Below are 18,844 nucleotides of genomic sequence, written 5' to 3' on the forward strand. Positions count from 1 at the left end.
CTGCTTCCCTTCAGTTATCTAATACCAGCTTCATGGCTAATGTCGGTCTCGGGGATGTTACTTCTGATTTCAGCAATCTCTGCGATCTGAGTAAGTAATATTGCATGCTTGTTAAGCGATGCCAGTAGCATATATGAGTACAGACGGCCTTAACATACGTACGGGTACATACCTAACACGCCAGTCCCATGTCTTAATTACTTAATGTTTTATATCCATTGTCATAAAATGAAACAACCTGAATTACGAATAATATTCCACCGCAAGCTTTAAGGTGTGAATAGCCCTCACTTATTACACCGACGCTCCTCGTGAACTGATGAGCCTCTCAGAAATATTTTGAAACCATGTTATCAAAAACATATCCCTACTCCCCAGGAAACTTAACCTACAATCGCACTCCGCCGGGGAGTATTAGTTGATTGATACAATTCATGATAGCATTCTTAATCCCGTATCACAACTTCCAAGGTAAGAAGGAGAAGGGTTGAACACGTAAAGGAATTGAAGCAACGCAAATGTCCCCAATTTGCTCTTCATTTATCCGGGCAACAATCCCAATTCCTCTAAGAACCCGGCTTCGTCGATTACTTGTTGGACAGGGTCTTCGAATGGTTTGGAGCCGGTGACAAGCTGGAAAACACCCATGTCGGAGACTATGTAGTCTTTCACGGACAGCTTTAAATCTTCGACCGAATCCCCGTTCCGTGCGTTATACGTGGATGTGTCCGACCGAACGGCGTCGATATAGAATTGGCGGGCATCGGCGGCGCACATTCCCCTTCGTCGTTTATAGTTCCATATGTGCAAATCGGCCTTAGACCGTACAGAAACCCATTCTTGCTTTCTGTATTGGCATAGCTTCAGCACCCTCAAGTCTGACTATACAATCAAGTTAGTAAGATTTGTTCAATATCTAATGATAGTTGCTGTAAGCCTACTTCGGTCAGGGCGCTACCGTGGACGAGCACGATCTTGTCGTAAATGTAAAGATCGTTATCATAATAATACTGCCACGCCGAAATGTTTCGAGTTCCTGATCCTGGCATATCATACCAGACGAATCCTTTGCTGTCTCTATACTTCTTCCGTCTCAAAGTTGTTTCGACATCGCCCACTTCGGCCGCCTCTCGATCGCCGTGACTTAGACCGCGCAACGAGTTGATGAGGGAGGATTTACCCGTTCCTCGGTTGCCGATAAGGGCGATATTGACAGCTCCGTCTTCGTATCCAGCTACGGTGCGGGCATATTTAATATCGGCGTCGGTGATTTTGCTGTCTGGTAGGACGCCACTGTTATGAATATTGTTAGTCAAAACAGCTCGTAATTCGAACAGGATTCATAGTATGGTCTCACAGTTCGCGTAGTTCACGCCAGTATCTTTCCTTCCTCTCGGCCTCTCGAGCTAAACGTTCGTTAAGTTCTGCTCGTTCTAGGGCTAAGCGTCCCTGCTCCTCTCTTAGCTCTGCTTCTTGTCGAGCTAGACGTTCCTGTTCTTCTCTGTATTCTGCTTGCTCTCGCGCCAGACGTTCTTGCTTTTCTCTTTGTTCGGCCTCTCGTCGAGCTAAGCGTTCTTGTCCCTCTCTTTGCTCTGCTTGTTCTCGGGCTATGCGTTCCTGTATCTCCCGAGCCTCTGCTACATTCCGAGCTAGGCGTTCTTGTTCCTCTCTGGACTCTGCTTCCTCTCGGGCTAGACGTTCCTGCGCTTCTCTACGTTCGGAATGTTCTCGGGCTAAGCGCTCCTGATCTTCTCTAAGTTCCGCTTGTTCTCGAGCTATACGCTCTTGGTTTTCGCGGTGCTCTGCTTCTTTTCGGGCTAAGCGTTCTTGCTCTTCTTTACGTTCGGCTTCCTGCCGAGCTGAACGTTCCTGTTCTTGAGCAAGGAGAACTTCTGTGATTCTCTTATTCGTCTCCTTATATTTCTGTTCGGTTTCGAATGCTTTTTTCTTGTCAAGGAACCACCAAGCAATCATAGGAATGGTTTCTGTCGTAGGAGTATTAATATTAGAGCCGATGATACGAACTTTATGGCACTTACCTGCCATGATGCTCTTATCGAGACGATATTAGGATCGGTATTCCCACCGTGTTTTAGACTATGGGATAGATAGTCATGAAAATTTCAGTATGAATAAATATTATCTCAGAGGCGACAAGCGTTCGTAGCAATTGAAAACTAATAGACTTTGTGCGGAATACAAAAATTAGTTAGGAATTCGAAAATGTCTCTACTCGATGGACATCAAACCCCCTATTTTTGGGCCTAGAAATCGACGTACGCCCATTTACGTTATTTAACAATCGATTCAAAACGATCATTACCTATTTCTGAATCATATACCTGGGTTAAGCTGGGTAGCATCCAGGTGTGTTTTACTCCTAGAGTAGGACTATCCACCACGTATTCTGATCCGACACACATACGAAGCTTCCGAAGACACGTGGTGGCCTCGATTGCCCGAACGTAGAAAGCGCTAAGGTAGTAGTAGTAGTATCTTGCAAAGGTACGCCGAGTCGAGTTAACCGTAAAACCCGGAGTTGCTTTTATGACTCGATGTTTCGTTGCTCGCAACCAATGGCCTCTTACCACAACACAACATAGCACTTGTGTTACCTTAGGCTGTACAATGTACTGAATCTAAATCACATCACTGATTACGTCGTTATTGAGGCATAGGCAAATGAGTGGACAGCAGCAGCGTCCTAATATTGAGCAGTGCTGTCATAAATGTCTGTGGTCACCTAGCGCATTTTTCAGGCGCTCATCAACGTCCACCGGCTGGTCACTGCTTGGGCGTTGTAGAAAAGGGGCGACGAGTCAACAAAAAGCGATGATAAGGGTTGGCCCGGATTTGAGATGTGGCATGATCTAGCCTTGGGTATCAATGAAATTGATCGAGAGGCTCGCTTGTTCGATTCACTTGCTAAATACCCAAATGATCTGTCGTATTTCTTAAAAGAATGTCTCTACGTAAATATTATTGGTCTTAAGTTTTAGAGAGTTGCATTTGACGGAACGGATATAATGGAATTATCTTCTGTAGTCCTTCCGTCGTATTGACAGTCCTCGGATAAGATTATATGATGATGTTTTTATGCCGTTGATTTATAAGTGAATTAGGTATGGAAGAATGATACTATTGCTCTGTCCTCAACTGAGTACCTAGGTACCTAAGGTCGGCGCGCAACAATAACATAAACTACATCATTAAGTAATGGGTATCTCTATTCGCTGTTAAATTTTTGCTTGACCTATCATCAGTTAGTAAATCCTGCATTCGATTACATGAACGAGTGCGTCCCCGGACGGCTTTTACACGTCATAAACCTAATTATCGTCATCGCCTTCGAACTTCTTTCGCGGCCAATCCCGCGCGAAATCGATCCGGTCCCTGGGCCAGAACCACTCGCAGAACACGAATATCAGGTAGTCGATGATGACGCACAGGCAGAACAGCTTACCAGCCCAGACGCCGCAACCATAGTATCGCTTGAGCCGGTCGATTAGAGAAAAGTTGCGCCCGCGCGTGGCATGCCAATGTGGGTCGTGATTAACATCGAACCCGTAAAACTCGGCCTCGCTGACGTCGCCCGAGATGCCTTGGTAGACGCGTTCGGTGCGCTTCGCTACGTTGGTCCATGAGTACATGGCTTTGACCTGATCATGGAACTTCTCCGTGCGGACTTTATTCGCACGGAGAGCCGCGATAGCCCTCCCAGTCGCGGCTACGAGGTCATCCTCTTCGGGTTTCGCGAATACTGTCATGTGTGACGGAAGTACTTCGGGGATACCTCCGACAGCCGTACATACGACGTATAAACCGCAGCTAGCGGCTTCGACGATGACTGTCCCGAATGCTTCTGTTAGACTGGGGTGTAAGTAGACGTGACCCCTCACCATCACGTCTCGAACGTTTTCGTGCCGCACGGGCCCCAACATCTCGATCTTGTCCTGCAGCACGTTCTGTTCGATCATCTGCTCTAGTTCGATAGCCTTCGGCCCGGAGCCGGCAATGATGAAGCGCGTATTCGGATGATTCTCTAGAATTCGAGGGATGGCTGCTATGAGGAGATCTGTCCCCTTGTTGTAGAATAGACGACTAATAACAACGATAGTAAGGGTGTCATTAGGTCCGAGAGGGTGCGCCGGTAGAGGATGCTGGACGAATGGTAGGCTATTCAGGTCTGGACGGGGTAGGGGCTTGAAATTTTCCGAGACGAGAGCATTTGGAATTACGGAGACCATGAGAGGATCTAGGGCTGCCCTAAGAACTGTGTTCTCCTTGCTTTGAGAGATGTGAGCGGAAGTATTTAAGCGAAAGCCGAGTGAATGATAGAAAACGCACCATGTATTACTGACGCATATTACGTGGTCGACATCGCTGAGTGTGAACTTGAGCAGTTTATTAGTCAAGATGCTTGCCGCATCAGCGAAGCCAAACAAGGAATGATCGGTAAAGACGGTTCGTAGTCCCATGGTCCTAGCATGTAGCATTGCCTCCTGGCAGAGGGTACTCAGGCTGGCATGACCATGAACGATCTGTATTTTTTCGCGAAGGATGATATTCCGGAAAAGAGGAAAGAAGGAGAAGACGGTGGGAAAGGTGGCAGATCGGTAAATAACGGCGAAGGGGACGTGGAAGACCTTGATGCCGTTTGTGAGGTAGCGAACTCCTTTTCGGTCGTCGTAAGCATGAGTTATCACGATGACCTTGTGCCCTCGGTCTATTAACTTGGAAGCGAGCTGGTAGATGTGACTCTCGACACCTCCGGGCTGGGGGAAGAAGAAATCGCTAACCATGGCGATATTATACGTTCGGTGCGGCATCGTGGCGGGTGATGAGCGGATCGTCGGAAAGAATTTCGTGTCATATTCGAGAATATTAAGAACTTCCGTGATGGGAAAGCGTTAGGAATCACCGTGCTGTTGTAATCAAGTCATTAGATATATCAATAGACGACCGATAAAACGCTTAATCGTATGGTTGATGGTTCAAGTGTTGAAGTGGTTTAGATTGGCTAATTAGAAATCCGGGGTTGGAATACATCCTAACCTTAGCATGTTTTAGCACGCTCTTGATCCACTAGCCCCACATGATACGGTTATCGATAGAGCTCTAGCTCTTATCTGAGACCCACCAAGATAACTAAATCGGGAAGGCGGCCAAGTTTTTATGCGATGGCAGAATTATTGGAACTTCTTTTGAATTCATTCTCTCCAATTCGAAGCACGGCGCTTTCCAGGCTTACAAAAATGTATGCGCGATATGTGCCACCACAAAAAGGGACTGCTAAGAGCCCGGAGCTACTGCAGACCATTGAAACAGTGTCGAACCCTGTAGTGAAGTCGCAGCCGACAGCTTATGCCAGATACATTCCACCATCAAAACCCGTCGATAGCCAATCTGATTATCATCAACCCTCTCAGCATGTCCACTTCAAGGATGATACCAATGGAAATGAGCCACCTGCCAAGAAAGCTAGGTTGATGGATGAGAGCCACATCGCTAAGGAGTCAAAAAAGAAGAGCAGGAAATCAAAACAGCCCAAGGAGCTACATGCTGATACAGAATATTCAGAGGAGCCGCCCGTGTTAGAACCGGAGGCTCCAGCTCAACCAGACGAAACTTTGACTGCTCTAAAGCTCGGCGCGTCAGAACGGGGAGCAACCCAGCAGCTAACTCCAGAGAAGGTTCCCAAGTTGCCGGGTCAAGGGGGGAACGAAAAGAAGATTAAAAAGAAAGAAAAAAAGAAGCGAAATCTAGAGGCTCTCGATGAAACTGAGGATGAAACTCCAGTACGGCATAAAGCGGTCCTAGAAAGGGCGGCAAAGTCGATACGAGCTCCCAAGTTGCAACCTATTGCAGACAAGCATGAAGATACGCCAATGCAAGATGCGCCGGATGTCAGCGATGGGAATGAAACGAAGGCCGCCGATAACTCTCTAGACGTGGATGCGGAAACACCCGAGATCCATGGCCTTCAACCGCTACCTCAGCCTAAGCCGGTCATCCCCGAGGCTACGAAACCGGCCTACGAGACGTTACCGTCCTGGCTGGCGAAACCAATTCGTATATCTCCGCAGGCTACGGCGCACTTTACGGAATTCGGACTTTCTCCAGACCTAGGTATCACTGCTGAAGTAGCCGAAAGGTTAGCTGCAAATGGGTATAACCAAGCGTTTGCTATACAGACCGCCGCAATACCATTGCTTCTTCCCCATCATGACAAGAATATGCATGGTGATATTTTAGTTTCTGCCGCGACCGGTTCTGGAAAAACTCTAGCATATGTCCTGCCTCTAGTACGAGACTTGAGCCAAGGCAATCGGCATCTGACGAGGCTCCGTGCTGTGATTGTTCTTCCAACTCGGGAACTTGTAAAGCAGGTTCAGCAAGTATGCGAAGAGTGTGCGGGTGCGTTTGCTCTAAATGGCACTAAGAGGAGAGTACGTGTCGGCATATCGATGGGTAGCCAATCCATCGACCAAGAACAAGCTTCGCTTGTCGAGAGAGAAGAGGAATATAACCCAGAAGCATTCGCTAAACGAAATAGGAGACTTGCTTCTGAGAGTGGATACGGTTCTGATGACGAGAGCGACAAGGGTTACGATACCGAAGATGAAGAGAGAGCAGCGATTCAAAAGAAGGAAGACAAGATCCAAACATTACCGAATCACGTAATCGCATACAAATCCAAGGTTGATATTCTTATCTGCACTCCGGGGAGGCTCGTCGAACATATTAAATACACACCCGGCTTTTCGTTGGACTTCGTCCGTTGGCTCGTCGTTGATGAAGCCGACAAACTGCTCGGTCAAAATTTCCAACAATGGCTAGATGTAGTTATTCCGCGGCTACAGTCGGGCGATGGCTCGCGAAACCACAAGCAGTCCAACCTGTCAGGTGTTCGGAAGGTCATTCTCAGCGCTACGATGACAAGGGATCTCGACCGTCTGGAAGGGCTAAAACTTCGCTGGCCTAAGTTGATCATACTGGAGGGCTCGGGTAGCGCCGAAGAGGTAGAAGCTACTATAAGTCAAGCTGACCTTGCGCTTCCTGAAACGCTCGGAGAAGCTGCTCTCAAAGTTAGCGACCCTAATCTCAAGCCGCTCTTCCTGTTGGACCTACTTCAGAGCAATTACATATTGGGACAGATCGGTCATAACAGGTCCAGAGGTGATACTTCAGATAGTGAAACTTCTTCGTCTGGGTCGGACTCTGACTCGGATTCTGATTCGGGCTCCGATTCGGGTCTAGATAGATCACGTAGGACTTCCGATATCATCCCCCCTACTACCAACACACCGAGTGTTTTAATCTTTACCAAATCAAACGAAACCGCTTTACGTCTCTCACGTCTTCTTTCATTGCTTTCGCCAACCTTGGGCGCTCTTGTCGGTACGCTTACTTCGACAACACAATACGTAGCCCGGAGACGCACCATTCGGTCGTTCTTAGCTGGAAAGTTGCGTGTTCTCGTCGCATCCGATCTAGTTGCTCGCGGTATAGATCTTCCCAGTCTAGATCACGTTATCAACTACGATATGCCGTCCAGCATAGCTTCATACATTCATCGTGTAGGCCGTACAGCCAGAGCTGGGAAGACGGGCAAGGCGTGGACACTGTTCACAAATCCGGAGGCAAGGTGGTTCTGGAATGAAGTGGCTGGCGAGGCCGCTATCCAAAGGAGCAAGAATGTGGAGCGCATTAGAATAACCGAGGAGAAAGAAGATGCGTTCGAAAGAAAGATATCTGATTACGACTCGGCACTTAAGAAACTAGGAGAAGAAGCAAGCGGATGGAAAGGCCGACCGCGCCAGCGTTAGAGACGCAATCCGTAGTCATAGTAGGGTTAATCTATCTCGGTTAGGAGGTATGTAGGCACCTCTCATACAAATATCATTAATAAAATAGCTCAATACGTGCAAGACGAACATTTATCCCCGATACATATAAAGACCCCAGATACTACTTTACAACTTTCCGACACTTATGACCTTCAAGATGTCATGATATCGAGTACAACAATGAAGTAATCTCTTCAGTTAAGCACTACCGAGATGACAGGCAGACGGAATAATGATAATTTATGCTTATCGAGCCTTTTACGACAGTCTTACGACCATCTACCCAGAGCGAAATTCATGAAGCGTGTCAGACAGTACTTCATTGGTCAATACCGGAATACGATGCCCTCCTCACACCCTTTACGTAAAACTCCAAATATTTTTACTTAATAGTGTCAGCTGGACAGAACTAGGCAAGTTGAAGGTATATCCTTCGATAGCACTTCCGCCTCGTGATGCTAGCTGATGGTTTTTCTATAACCGATACGAGACCAATTACATGCAAAAAGAGTTGAATTGTCAGCCCACGCAGCCATTCCGTATTAGAGAGCTATACGATAAATGTCAACAGAGCGTATGACAGACCTTTCGATCCTTCGGGGAGTGTTAGCCGTACTTAGCGTAGTCCTGGAGGCTTACTATACTAGCGGAGCTGAAGCTTAGAGAAAACTCAAGAACACACATGGCTGACAACAAGTTCAGCCTTAACGCTGGGGTATTAAGCTATAGGCTATCGTTATCACCTCGCAACTCGCCATTACTGGTCGATATGGGGTTATATCATGCTTCGACTATGGGGCTTTGCCAGTCACCCGGTACCGGGTAGTTTGCCATCTGGCTATATTCAAGCTCAAATGAGGCGGTGGTGATTTTTCCCATTTCTTAGAATCTTAGAGCTATTTTTTTAAGAGCTAATAGCTATGGACTAGATTCTGCTGTTAGTGTTGGGCCTCCAAGAGGCGATGGAAATCGTACTCTGTTAGCGTCAGCAGCTGGAAGCCCCTCGTAAGCTCACGGCTAACAGGTAGGTAGACATAGACATATATTCGAGTAAAAATAGAATCAACCTAGAATACCGTTGCATTTCCCTAGGACGTTCATATCGCGAGATGCTGAGTGTTGAGTTCTTCTTGAATGACTATAAAAGAAGGCATCTCGTCCGCCAAAAGAAAGAACATTATTATCACGGAAAAACAAATCACAGTCACAAGCACAGATATCCACCACTATCTCACCCTTTATACCATTTCTCAATCTAATAATCAACCCCAATTCTATTACATAACCTCAAAATGAAGTACACCACCGCCGCTCTTTACCTCGTTTCGGCTACCCTCTCCCTCGCCGCCCCAACTGGCACCAACACTGTTAGTGCCCGAGAGGAGCGCGCCTGGGCCGGCTTCGCTGTGCCTAGCATCATCAAGAACCACGACATTATCAGCAACCTAAACACCCAGGATGTGCAAACTGCTACAGTACGCAACGGCAATATTGAGACGAGCACCCTATATGACATCCCAATCCCGGAGTCCGCTGCGGGTAAGACCTGCACCCTGGTCATCCACGCCGGCCGCATAGGCAACGGCGATAACGTGCTTGGCGAGAAGGCGCTTGACCTCTTTCGAAACTCTTTCACGGACCTGGCCAACCTATCCTCGGGTAACCTGCGTGATACTCAGCTGGCACGCGTGCGTTTCGATGATGCCACCGGCTTCTACAACTTCGACAAGGTCGGCTTTGCTAACCCGGCGGTCGAGAGCTTCCCCTGCCCCGCTGGCAAGACCCTCCACTGGGAGACGGTAGCTGTCGGCCAGTTCGACATCAACGTCATTGGACAGGACTTCGTGGTCGATGGCGCTAACGCGCCTAACGGCTTGAGCGTCGGCTGGTTTTAAACCAGTCCGATGACACTCCGGTGACTGTTACTGCATTGGCTGTTTCAGATGTTCAGGTTTATAGTTTGAGAAGAACCTCCATATTCTCTCCTTTTTCTTTCCTTTTTCTGCATGGGAGCGGGCGTGCCTGGTTTCAAGGCCCATTTAGGTTGGGCAAGAATAGGGGCTGGACTGGTAGGTATGGCTGGGTTTAGGGACACTCCTTGATTGTTATCTAATGATATGTCCTCAAGTGCGAGATAGACACAGATACATACTCCACTTATGTTAATAAAGCAAAGCTTCGAAAAGGGTCGAAGCATACAATCTTAGGAATAGTATCAAAGAAGTCAACCAATTAGGTTATTAGACCAGCAGTGTACCTTTGTCTTTCTCGCACTTGAGGACATAGTCATTGAATTTTCTGATAAGGCTTAATATAATGATAAAACGCTTGCACCTGAGGGGACGATGTTAAAAAATACACGGGATAGTAGAGTGGCCGCCCCAGAGATGATTTCAAATGATAATAGATTGAATACGTAACCTATCTTATTTCTTACGGGCTATTCATGCCCCGCGGACAACCAAACCATAAATGGACATATGTTACAATCAAAAGCCTGGGGAAGTCCGAAATACTTACGGTTGCCGCAGCATTCGTAATCTCCTCTTATACACCAAGTTGTTGAGATTGCTGCGTCGAGGTACTAACTAGTCGAATTCTATGAGGAAAAATACATATTTCCCAACCTGGCTCTACATAGTGCTGAGCCTACCAGGCCTACGTCAGTATTTCAAGAAGGATTATCCGCCGTCTGTTGTGTTACCCGGTTCGTCAGATTGAATAAGCGGTTGGGTAGGATAATAGTAATTTTAAGAACCTATATTCCGTTGATCTTCCAGCTACAAGGCTTCAACTTCTCTTTTTTCCTTGGAATACTTAAGTATAACTTGAAGAGACCCCCGTCTTATCATTCTCCAAATAAATTCCAAAGCCATCAACGCTTCATATTAGATTCTAATAAAAATACGCGGCAATAGACCATTACCATGGCATTCACTATCCTGTTCTTCTTCACCCGCAAAGCCGGCATTTCACCGGAGGAGTTCAAAGAGCACCTCGAAAACATTCACATGCCTATGCTACAAGAGGTAGCAGGTCCGCACTTCCCGCTATCACACAGACGGCACTATATCCAACGCACTCAGGGCCAAGGCGAGGGTACAACCCGGAATGCCTCAACTCCGGCTCAAATTCTGCTCGGGTCCCAAGCTGACTTTGACTACGACGTTGTCTCCGAGCTGACATTCCAGGATGCTGCGGCCTTCCAGACTTTCATGGCGTTCTCACATACCCCTGAGAAAGCCGCAAAGGTTGGAGCTGATCAAGAACTCTTCCTCGACCGCTCCCAGTTGCGTGCCGTTGTTGTAGGCGAGACCGAAGTCACGAAGCGGGAATAGGGGGTTGATCAAACTATGCCAGGCAATGGCAAGTATTGTTGCGCGAGCCACTGTTACGGGACTACCTATGTTTACCTATCTAAAGACTAGAATATTGGCGACATCCTGGGTGGAAAAATATGAAGAGTCCAAATAATGTCAATATTTCAGCGCTCTAATTCCTTTTCTCATCGTGATATAGTTTAAGTACTTCAATGTGTACATAACCTAGGTATGGTAAATGTGCTTAAAAAAAGGGGGTGAACATTTCGAAAATGAATCGTTAGTATGTTAAGCCCCGGTATTAGATTTATACATTAAACATGATAATCGTATATGGAGTCATATAATAGAATGTTCCTAGTGAGAGTAAGATGCTGACTGCGTAGGTACCTAAGGTATATCTTGTAGGTTTTCGTGGTAGCTGGGCGCTCTACCATTTAATTTTCTCAAATGCTCAGGAAAGACGAGAAATACCCCAATCTACGCTATTCTTTCTGATATATATGCTCATATCTTGATTTTGATGTAGTTTCACTTGTGGGATCGTGTTTTCCCTTCTTATAGCACGGCAGCCTTCAAAGGAGTTACAATCTCTCAGGAAACCTTAGCATCATGCTCTGTAAGGTCTGTACATATGGACTCGAAAACGCACGGAAACCCTCTCCACTAGGTTCAGCCGAAAAACATATTGCAGACACTGAAGGACTGCAGCTCAATCAATAGAGTTTAGTGCGTACGATACCAGATATCATTACCTCTAAACGGCTAAATTTAACTTATAGATTCGCAGTACCTCGGAACTCTTCCCCGGTCTTCTGGTATATACATGGGCACCATCGTGACGAGGATTCTTTTAATCGTTCCGCGCAGGATGGGTGTGTCATGTGTAGTGATTTCCCCTTCCACGACGATGCGGGTCGGATCAATAAAGTAAAGGAACATGGCTTCTTTACCGTATTCTGGGTTTCTTATGAATATGACATCCCATGCATGACAGTAGACTCCGGCCATGGCGTGAAAACAGTTTCCTTGGTTAAGAGTAAGGCTCGCCCCTTTATTATCCATGCCTGGTTTTGAGTGGCCTTATCGCGAAACTTATACAAGCTTACAGCTTTACCACCTCTCGATAACAGGTTGAACTTCGATATTCCTGACTCGACAGATTGTACTCAAACGTGGTCTATGATCTCCAGATGGATGGAAACCTGTTTACGACATCATAGCCTATGTCCTCTTAGACCAGGAAGCAAGAATTACAGACCAACCCGATTACTGAAGATAAACTGCTCGCATGATTCATATTCACCAAACACAGCAAGCTTCCAGTTAATAAGCCGAGATGAAGATTCTCCCGTGTCTTCGTACGCCGCACTAAGTTACCGGTGGGGCGACAAACCGTTAGATAAGACCCTTCGACTCTTGAAGTCTACATCTGCTTGGCTAGAGAAGCCTAATGCGGTTGATCACTTGCCAAAAACGTTGAAAGATGCAATATATATCGCATATCGCTTAGGGGTTCGATACATCTGGATTGACCGCCTATGCATTTACCAAGACTCGCCGGAAGATTGGCGCAGAGAAGCCGGGTCGATGCAAGATGTATATCGAAATTCAGTATTTTGCATATCCGCTCTCGGTGCCGACGATGACGGAGGAGGCTGTTTCTTCTCACGCGATCCGTCGTTAGTTGCCCCTACGGCTGTCGACATGTATAATAACGGGGAAATATTCAGGGCGGAGCTTGAAGACACGGCGTGGTATGCGGCATTCCGGCATGAGCCTCTTATCCGACGAGCGTGGGTTTTACAGGAACGACTTATGGTCCCGCGTACTATATATTTCGGGAGAAAACAGGTATTTTGGGAGTGTGAAGAATCACATGCGTGTGAGACGCACCCGAAAGGTTTCGAGCGATCCCGCTCCGCCTTTAACCCCGCCGGCGCGGACAAGCACGAAAAGCACGTCGATATTGGCTTTCCGCTCTGGAAGCAGCTCATCGCTATACCCACCACTCCGCGTATAGAAAAAGACCCACGGACACGGATCCTTGCCGATTGGAGTGCTGCCGTAAGCTTGTATTCAAATACGAAGCTCACCGTATCAGGAGATAAGCTCGTCGCCGTATCCGGGCTAGCCAAGGACGTTAGAAAAGCGTTGCAACGTCTTAGGCCGGGTAGGTATAGGTATCTAGCTGGTTTGTGGGAAGATCACTTGATAGTAACGTTGGGTTGGTACGTGAGAGTCGGTACCCCGGCGTCCCGGGCGGCCTGTTATCGCGCACCTTCGTGGTCCTGGGCTAGTCTTGACGGTCATCTTATCATTCCGGATACATTCCGCGAAGGAGTGGTCGAAATTAGCTCATTGTCGTCGGCTAATATAGCCCTTCTTGGCGCTGATGACACTGGAGAAGTGGCTGAGGGCATCCTGACACTACATGGGCCGATCTGTTTAATCGAGGCTTACATATTGTCGCACAATCAGTATGCTGTAGAGACATTTCGAGAATTCGGCACTGGCCATTCAGTCAAAGTTAGAGTCAACGAGAGTCGGCAGCATCAGTCAACAGTCATCTTTGATACATCAGGCGACTATTGTAATAATTTCGTGTGTATCTGGACCATCGCGCAGCCGGTAGTCTTAGGGGGGTGGCGGGTATCTGGGTTAGCACTGCGCCATGTGAGGAATGATACATTTCTAAGAGTTGGTGTCGTTTCTTCGTATCATATGACTCAGGCCGAGTTGGGTACATTTATTGACCGATTCTCTCCAAAAGAAGTAAGACTTGTCTAACAAATGCATGAAGGCATAAGTACCTCCTAATCGCGGTACATGTTCTCTTATATGGCGGGCATTCTAGAGGCTCCCTTTAACTAGGTAGTCTTGTCCTGACGTTCATATGGAATATAAATAAATTTGATCATGCTTTCGTACAAGATTTTGATTTCTTCGTAGATAAATTAAGTAAGGAATCCGTCAGTCAACGTCGAAGATGAGTTAATACCAAAACTACCTTTTTGATAAGCATATTAAAATCAAATGGTGGGATCCATTCTGTAGAAGGAAATGCAAGTCTGCGCATGCCTCTCGTTGATCAAAAGGGGTAAATTGAAATAAAAAATGATACCAATACCAATAGTACGTCTTCCACATCTCCCTTACCCCCCCCCCCCCCCCCCCCTCGGCCACTGTCCGACCCCTTTAAATTGTTCGTAAGCTACCAGGGGTTCGACCATTCCTATAGTGCCATAGACGACTGAGGTCCCTAACTCGTACTGGTCCATCCAGGGCACTTACTTCCGCGGCCAATCTCCCTTGTACGGAAACATCGCATTTAGCTTGGGCGACTTGGTCCAGCGCCGCGAAGCTATGACCGAGGCCTTCGCGGATAGCTTGGACGAGATTATCGCCCTCTCCCTGTCTAGGTGGGTTAATGACGCTATCCATGAATTCGTTGCTTTCTGCACAGCCTATAAACTCCCCAAATGCATTTTTAGCCAATGGAAACATGTCGTTAAGGTAATGTTGGTTCAACAAGTGGCCCCCAAGAGATTCGTGAGCGAAGAGCCGACCAACAAAACGAGGAATCTCAGATGAAGCTCGAGTGTTAGTTATGAAATGCAGAACACCCCAAAGAGCAACAAAGTCTGTAGTATGAGCGTAGTGTTCTATGTGTCCGATAGCTCGATCTAAGGCGGCACCATGAGGTTCGAGTTCCCCTGAACCCTGGTCGTTGGAAGTCAGTGTATGAGGCTGTGCATTGTTAAAATTCTTTTTGGCTGCTGTCTTGTCCATGTCGCCTGGGAGATAAGGAATCTGCCTGAACACCCTGTTTAAGATATGGGGATTCTTTACTTGCGCTTCCTGGCTACTCTTATGTCGATGGGGGTTGTTGAAGTGATTTGCCGCATTACCGAAGGTGTAAACTTCAAGCTTAGCGAGAAGATCCTGTGGAACCTCCTGTAAAAGCCAGTCTATAACAAGGCCTCCTTCGATACCACCTTGTGAGTCTAACCTCCAGCGTTAGTAATTATTTCTCGCGGACAGTTGGATAGTATCGAAGAAATGGCGACCGATGAGAAGCGAAAGGTGAACTCGCGTAAGACATTCTTCGATATTATGAAGTTCTTACTTACGTAAGATGAATACCACTGTTGTATACTGTGGATTATACAACTTATCCTTTAGAATCTTATACGCTAGACGAATATCGGTAGTTGCATATCCGAAGCAACGTTGAACTATAGCTTCTAGTATATCAAAGATAACTCCGCTTGTGCGATTATGAATGCCTAAAACAGGTCGCCCGAAGGTAAGTGCTAGGCGATTAAGGTTACCCTTGAGCCAGGCTTCCCTACTCTCTGTTAGTTACGGTTGCATACCACTCGAAACTCACTATCATACCCGACGGAGACACCGTTTAAGAAAATCCACTGTTCGTTCTCAAACTTCTCCCAGTTAGGCGAGTATCTTGGCTCCGATGTGTATTGTATTGTGTTCCCATTCAGAGTTCGGCATATTAGCTGGTTGATGACGAAAAAAGTAATCAATCCGGATATGAAGAGCCACCCAGGAAGGATGAACACCGATGGCAACGCCAGGATGAAAGCCACTTGGAGGACAACGAGGACGATGTGCACAAAAACACACCACATATGTGGGAACGTGAATGAAAGCTCGTCAAACTTTCCACCATGGCAAGGCCAGAGAGGCCATACAACCCAGGGCAAATATCGGGCGTACTTGAGGAAATACCAAAAGTCCCAGAACACCAGTTTCCATGGCATATCCGTATAGCTGTAGTTGATCACAGTCCCTCCCCCGACCTGAGATCCGAAGAATTGTATCTGAGCCATGGTATAGCTAGTATCACCGTGTTTGGTAATCCTTATGCACACTGTCGAGATAGCGAGAGCGAGAGCTAGGATGGTGAGCAAAATTACTAACAAAAAGGTCCCAGAAAATGAAAATAGTTATTACTTATGGAACACCTTCTCTTCCATAGACATTTATCACATGCCAGAATGGATCAACAATCGTCAATAGGCGAGGTGGTGCATGTATACTGAGTGTTGTACAGCTTGAAGTTTCTCGTTGCAAGATACGCAACATGAGCGTCTACCCGCATATACAACCCCCACTGACTCCAGGAACCCACCCGTCTCGGGTACTGCTTAAATGGTGAAAGCTTAAATGCCATTTTGGGAATATCATAGCTGATTGAGACAGTGTATCATGGGCTCTGTGCCTTCCTATTTACCCCTGAGTTACGTAACACCGGGTAGGTACTATCTTCCACCACGCTTATGTTACTGTTTTGTTGAATCTAATACGAGTCGTCATACATCCGCAACTCTTATAGCCTATCCGGATAGATACTCGCGAATATTGATTCAATTATAGTGTAGTAATTTACACTTTAATGGCTTCGACTCCTGGAAATACCCCAGAGTCCACCAAAGCAGTCATTAATACTCTTTCCGTATCCTTTTCTTAGTAAACTTCTGATAAGCGTTTGAATAATAAGCTGTAATAGTCTAGCAGGCAGATAACTAGGTAGTTGCATTGAAAAGGGCTCCTTTAGGTCTACCGTCTTCTTAGTATTGACTGAGTCCTCTGGTACTTTTACTCGTTCTTATTAAAAGGCTGCATTGAGACCCAGAAACGCTGCTGGTGCCCATCTGATATAATTCTTGTTTAGTACAATGGTCGTAAGGAGAGGAACGATTAAAGTGAAATCGAAAAGTAACAATATCTTACCGAATGTTTCCGTAGAACCGTATCCGCAAGTTATTAACACTAGGACAGTTGAGGTGAAGTTTGAAATTTCATCTCATAGGTGATCTACTTGTACCATTAAGGGAGTTCATTCCTGGGCATAAATCAAATATAAGTCTACTGTTCCGAAATGCAGTTTTCCTGCAACAGTACCTCATTAGAAATCAAGGGTTTAATTAAGTAAAATATTCTCCATATAGTAAAGCTTAATTAGAGAATGTAAAGAAGAAGCCGGTATATAATTACTTATATACAATGAAGAAAAATAAAAAAGAATGAATTTGCGTGGTAACTAATTTCTTTTGATAATGACACTTATTCAAAATTTATCCAACCTTTATTTCAAAAGTGCAAACACGGCGTCCATAGTTTTACAAAGACGTATAATAAGTTTACATGCAATCAACTGAGGATTGTATCACATTTGAGTAACGCGTAATCTGAGACCTTGATGGCTAACGGCAAGGCCTGCATGTAGTATATAAATGGAGCTTGAATGGAAACAGTTAAAGTTGCAATAGCCGATATACTAGTAAAAAGGACCAGAGAAACTTGCCAAAGAGAAGAAATCACTAGCTTGTAAGCAATGATGTCATGTTTGATGGCTACAAAGGCCTATTGGTGTTACAAGTACTGAATAAGGCTTCGGTTATATTGCAATATGATAGAGCTACCGTTGGAAGATTCAGCGTGTAACCAGAGTACGAAGATCTCGTCCGCCGAACGGCACGCACTATGCTGTACATGGAAGCACCCGGTATTCCCATTTGATATGAATCATTCCCAAAGTGAATATCACCATGCCGACCGATTAGCTCCCCCATGCTCTAATATGGATAATCCCAAAGTAGCCTTTCCTGTCTAGGGAGCGTACAGCTGCGATTACTGATGAGAACGGCTTAAGGCAGTTACGTCGGTTATGTAGGTTGATAGGTTGATAGATATGCGGAGCGTCACAAAACGGGACGTCTGCGGGAAGGATGGTTGCTCAACATTTAACTCAACATTTAAGTATCAATGTAATATATTTATTAGGTAGGTAGTTATCTCGTCCGGACACGGAATTAGGCCCGACGTCATATGTAAGCCTTCAATCACGGAGCCGGAGCTTCCTTGTAGAGACCATCGGCGATGACATCAACATTAATATAGTCATTATCTAGGCACACCGTTATCTATTGCCGTAGGAGTTATATTACGAGATAGTTCCGGTTCCAGAAATAGGGGTGCGAGATTAGATTATGGTGATATGGTGACTTACTACTTGCACCGCATGTTTGACAGATATATCTTATATCGAGAGATAATCATTTGTAGTTTATCAAGCAAGAAGTAGTCAAGAACAGTCAATATACATAAAAACCTGCACGCTAGCACGTAGCTTTTTGTGAATGATAGATAACAGAAGACCTCATAAATCATGATGTGCCCCTTCATTTTACTTTATGATTGAAATCGATCACTTGCAGGTTAATATCAGTGTGACAGCCCTTTCCGTTAGCCCCGTCCTACCCATATGAAATAGATGTTTTTAAGTCATCTTATCAAATAATTTCTCGAGATGCTGGTGAAATACTAAATAGATGCGATTTCGGTTCAAGTTCATCGTGTCGCCTGCTGTATCATCCGTTGGCACCCGCGGTTGCAGCTCAACGTAAATTTGTCGGTAGGATCGTCAATCGGAAGCCTACGACAACGGAACCCGGCTCTAGTTCAACGCATCAAACCGTGTATTACTCGGGGTTGGTTACTCATAGAAGTTAGATGTGATATCTAGAGATAAGAGCTATAGTTGAGCGTATAGTTAAGAGGTATCGAAGCCCTGCTCAGAAATCGGGAAAATATAACCTAGAGAAAGTTATCAAAAGAACCCAGTACATTAAAAATATATTCTCTAGT

General features: G+C 46.0%; 7 protein-coding genes across 7 annotated transcripts; 4 read left to right on the forward strand and 3 right to left on the reverse strand.

Moving 5' to 3' along the window:
- Positions 1–540: 540 nt before the first annotated feature.
- F5Y00DRAFT_271926 (interferon-inducible GTPase-domain-containing protein) lies at positions 541–2,046 on the reverse strand (the record flags this gene model as incomplete). Its single annotated transcript, XM_048012884.1, has 3 exons — positions 541–882; positions 942–1,293; positions 1,358–2,046. The coding sequence occupies 3 exons, from the start codon at positions 2,044–2,046 to the stop codon at positions 541–543; spliced, it is 1,383 nt and encodes a 460-aa protein (XP_047862387.1).
- An 880-nt stretch (positions 2,047–2,926) lies between these two features.
- F5Y00DRAFT_243661 (glycosyltransferase family 4 protein) lies at positions 2,927–5,007 on the reverse strand (the record flags this gene model as incomplete). Its single annotated transcript, XM_048008716.1, has 2 exons — positions 4,348–5,007; positions 2,927–4,287 (listed from the first exon to the last, which is right to left on the reverse strand). Coding segments are annotated over exons 1-2 (1,436 nt in total), but the record flags the coding sequence as incomplete, so codon positions are not given.
- Positions 5,008–5,255: 248 nt separating this feature from the next.
- F5Y00DRAFT_254566 (P-loop containing nucleoside triphosphate hydrolase protein) lies at positions 5,256–7,829 on the forward strand (the record flags this gene model as incomplete). The annotated part of the gene is made up of 1 exon (XM_048010181.1): positions 5,256–7,829. The coding sequence occupies one exon, from the start codon at positions 5,256–5,258 to the stop codon at positions 7,827–7,829; it is 2,574 nt and encodes an 857-aa protein (XP_047862389.1).
- An 847-nt stretch (positions 7,830–8,676) lies between these two features.
- F5Y00DRAFT_243664 (uncharacterized protein) lies at positions 8,677–10,080 on the forward strand. The gene has a single exon (XM_048008717.1). It carries the CDS (start codon positions 9,143–9,145, stop codon positions 9,743–9,745), a length of 603 nt encoding a protein of 200 aa, XP_047862390.1. The 5' UTR covers positions 8,677–9,142; the 3' UTR covers positions 9,746–10,080.
- A 697-nt stretch (positions 10,081–10,777) lies between these two features.
- F5Y00DRAFT_264462 (EthD domain-containing protein) lies at positions 10,778–11,188 on the forward strand (the record flags this gene model as incomplete). Its single annotated transcript, XM_048011664.1, has 1 exon — positions 10,778–11,188. The coding sequence occupies one exon, from the start codon at positions 10,778–10,780 to the stop codon at positions 11,186–11,188; it is 411 nt and encodes a 136-aa protein (XP_047862391.1).
- Positions 11,189–12,160: 972 nt separating this feature from the next.
- Positions 12,161–13,960, forward strand: F5Y00DRAFT_271928 (HET-domain-containing protein; the record flags this gene model as incomplete). Its single annotated transcript, XM_048012885.1, has 2 exons — positions 12,161–12,209; positions 12,282–13,960. The coding sequence occupies 2 exons, from the start codon at positions 12,161–12,163 to the stop codon at positions 13,958–13,960; spliced, it is 1,728 nt and encodes a 575-aa protein (XP_047862392.1).
- A 408-nt stretch (positions 13,961–14,368) lies between these two features.
- On the reverse strand, positions 14,369–16,023 carry F5Y00DRAFT_271929 (uncharacterized protein; the record flags this gene model as incomplete). The annotated part of the gene is made up of 3 exons (XM_048012886.1): positions 14,369–15,177; positions 15,304–15,521; positions 15,572–16,023. 3 exons carry the CDS (start codon positions 16,021–16,023, stop codon positions 14,369–14,371), a joined length of 1,479 nt encoding a protein of 492 aa, XP_047862393.1.
- Positions 16,024–18,844: the final 2,821 nt, after the last annotated feature.

Source organism: Daldinia vernicosa, assembly GCF_022497035.1.
Source record: "Daldinia vernicosa strain CBS 139.73 unplaced genomic scaffold F5Y00scaffold_43, whole genome shotgun sequence".
Classification (NCBI taxonomy): Eukaryota; Fungi; Ascomycota; class Sordariomycetes; order Xylariales; family Hypoxylaceae; genus Daldinia; species Daldinia vernicosa.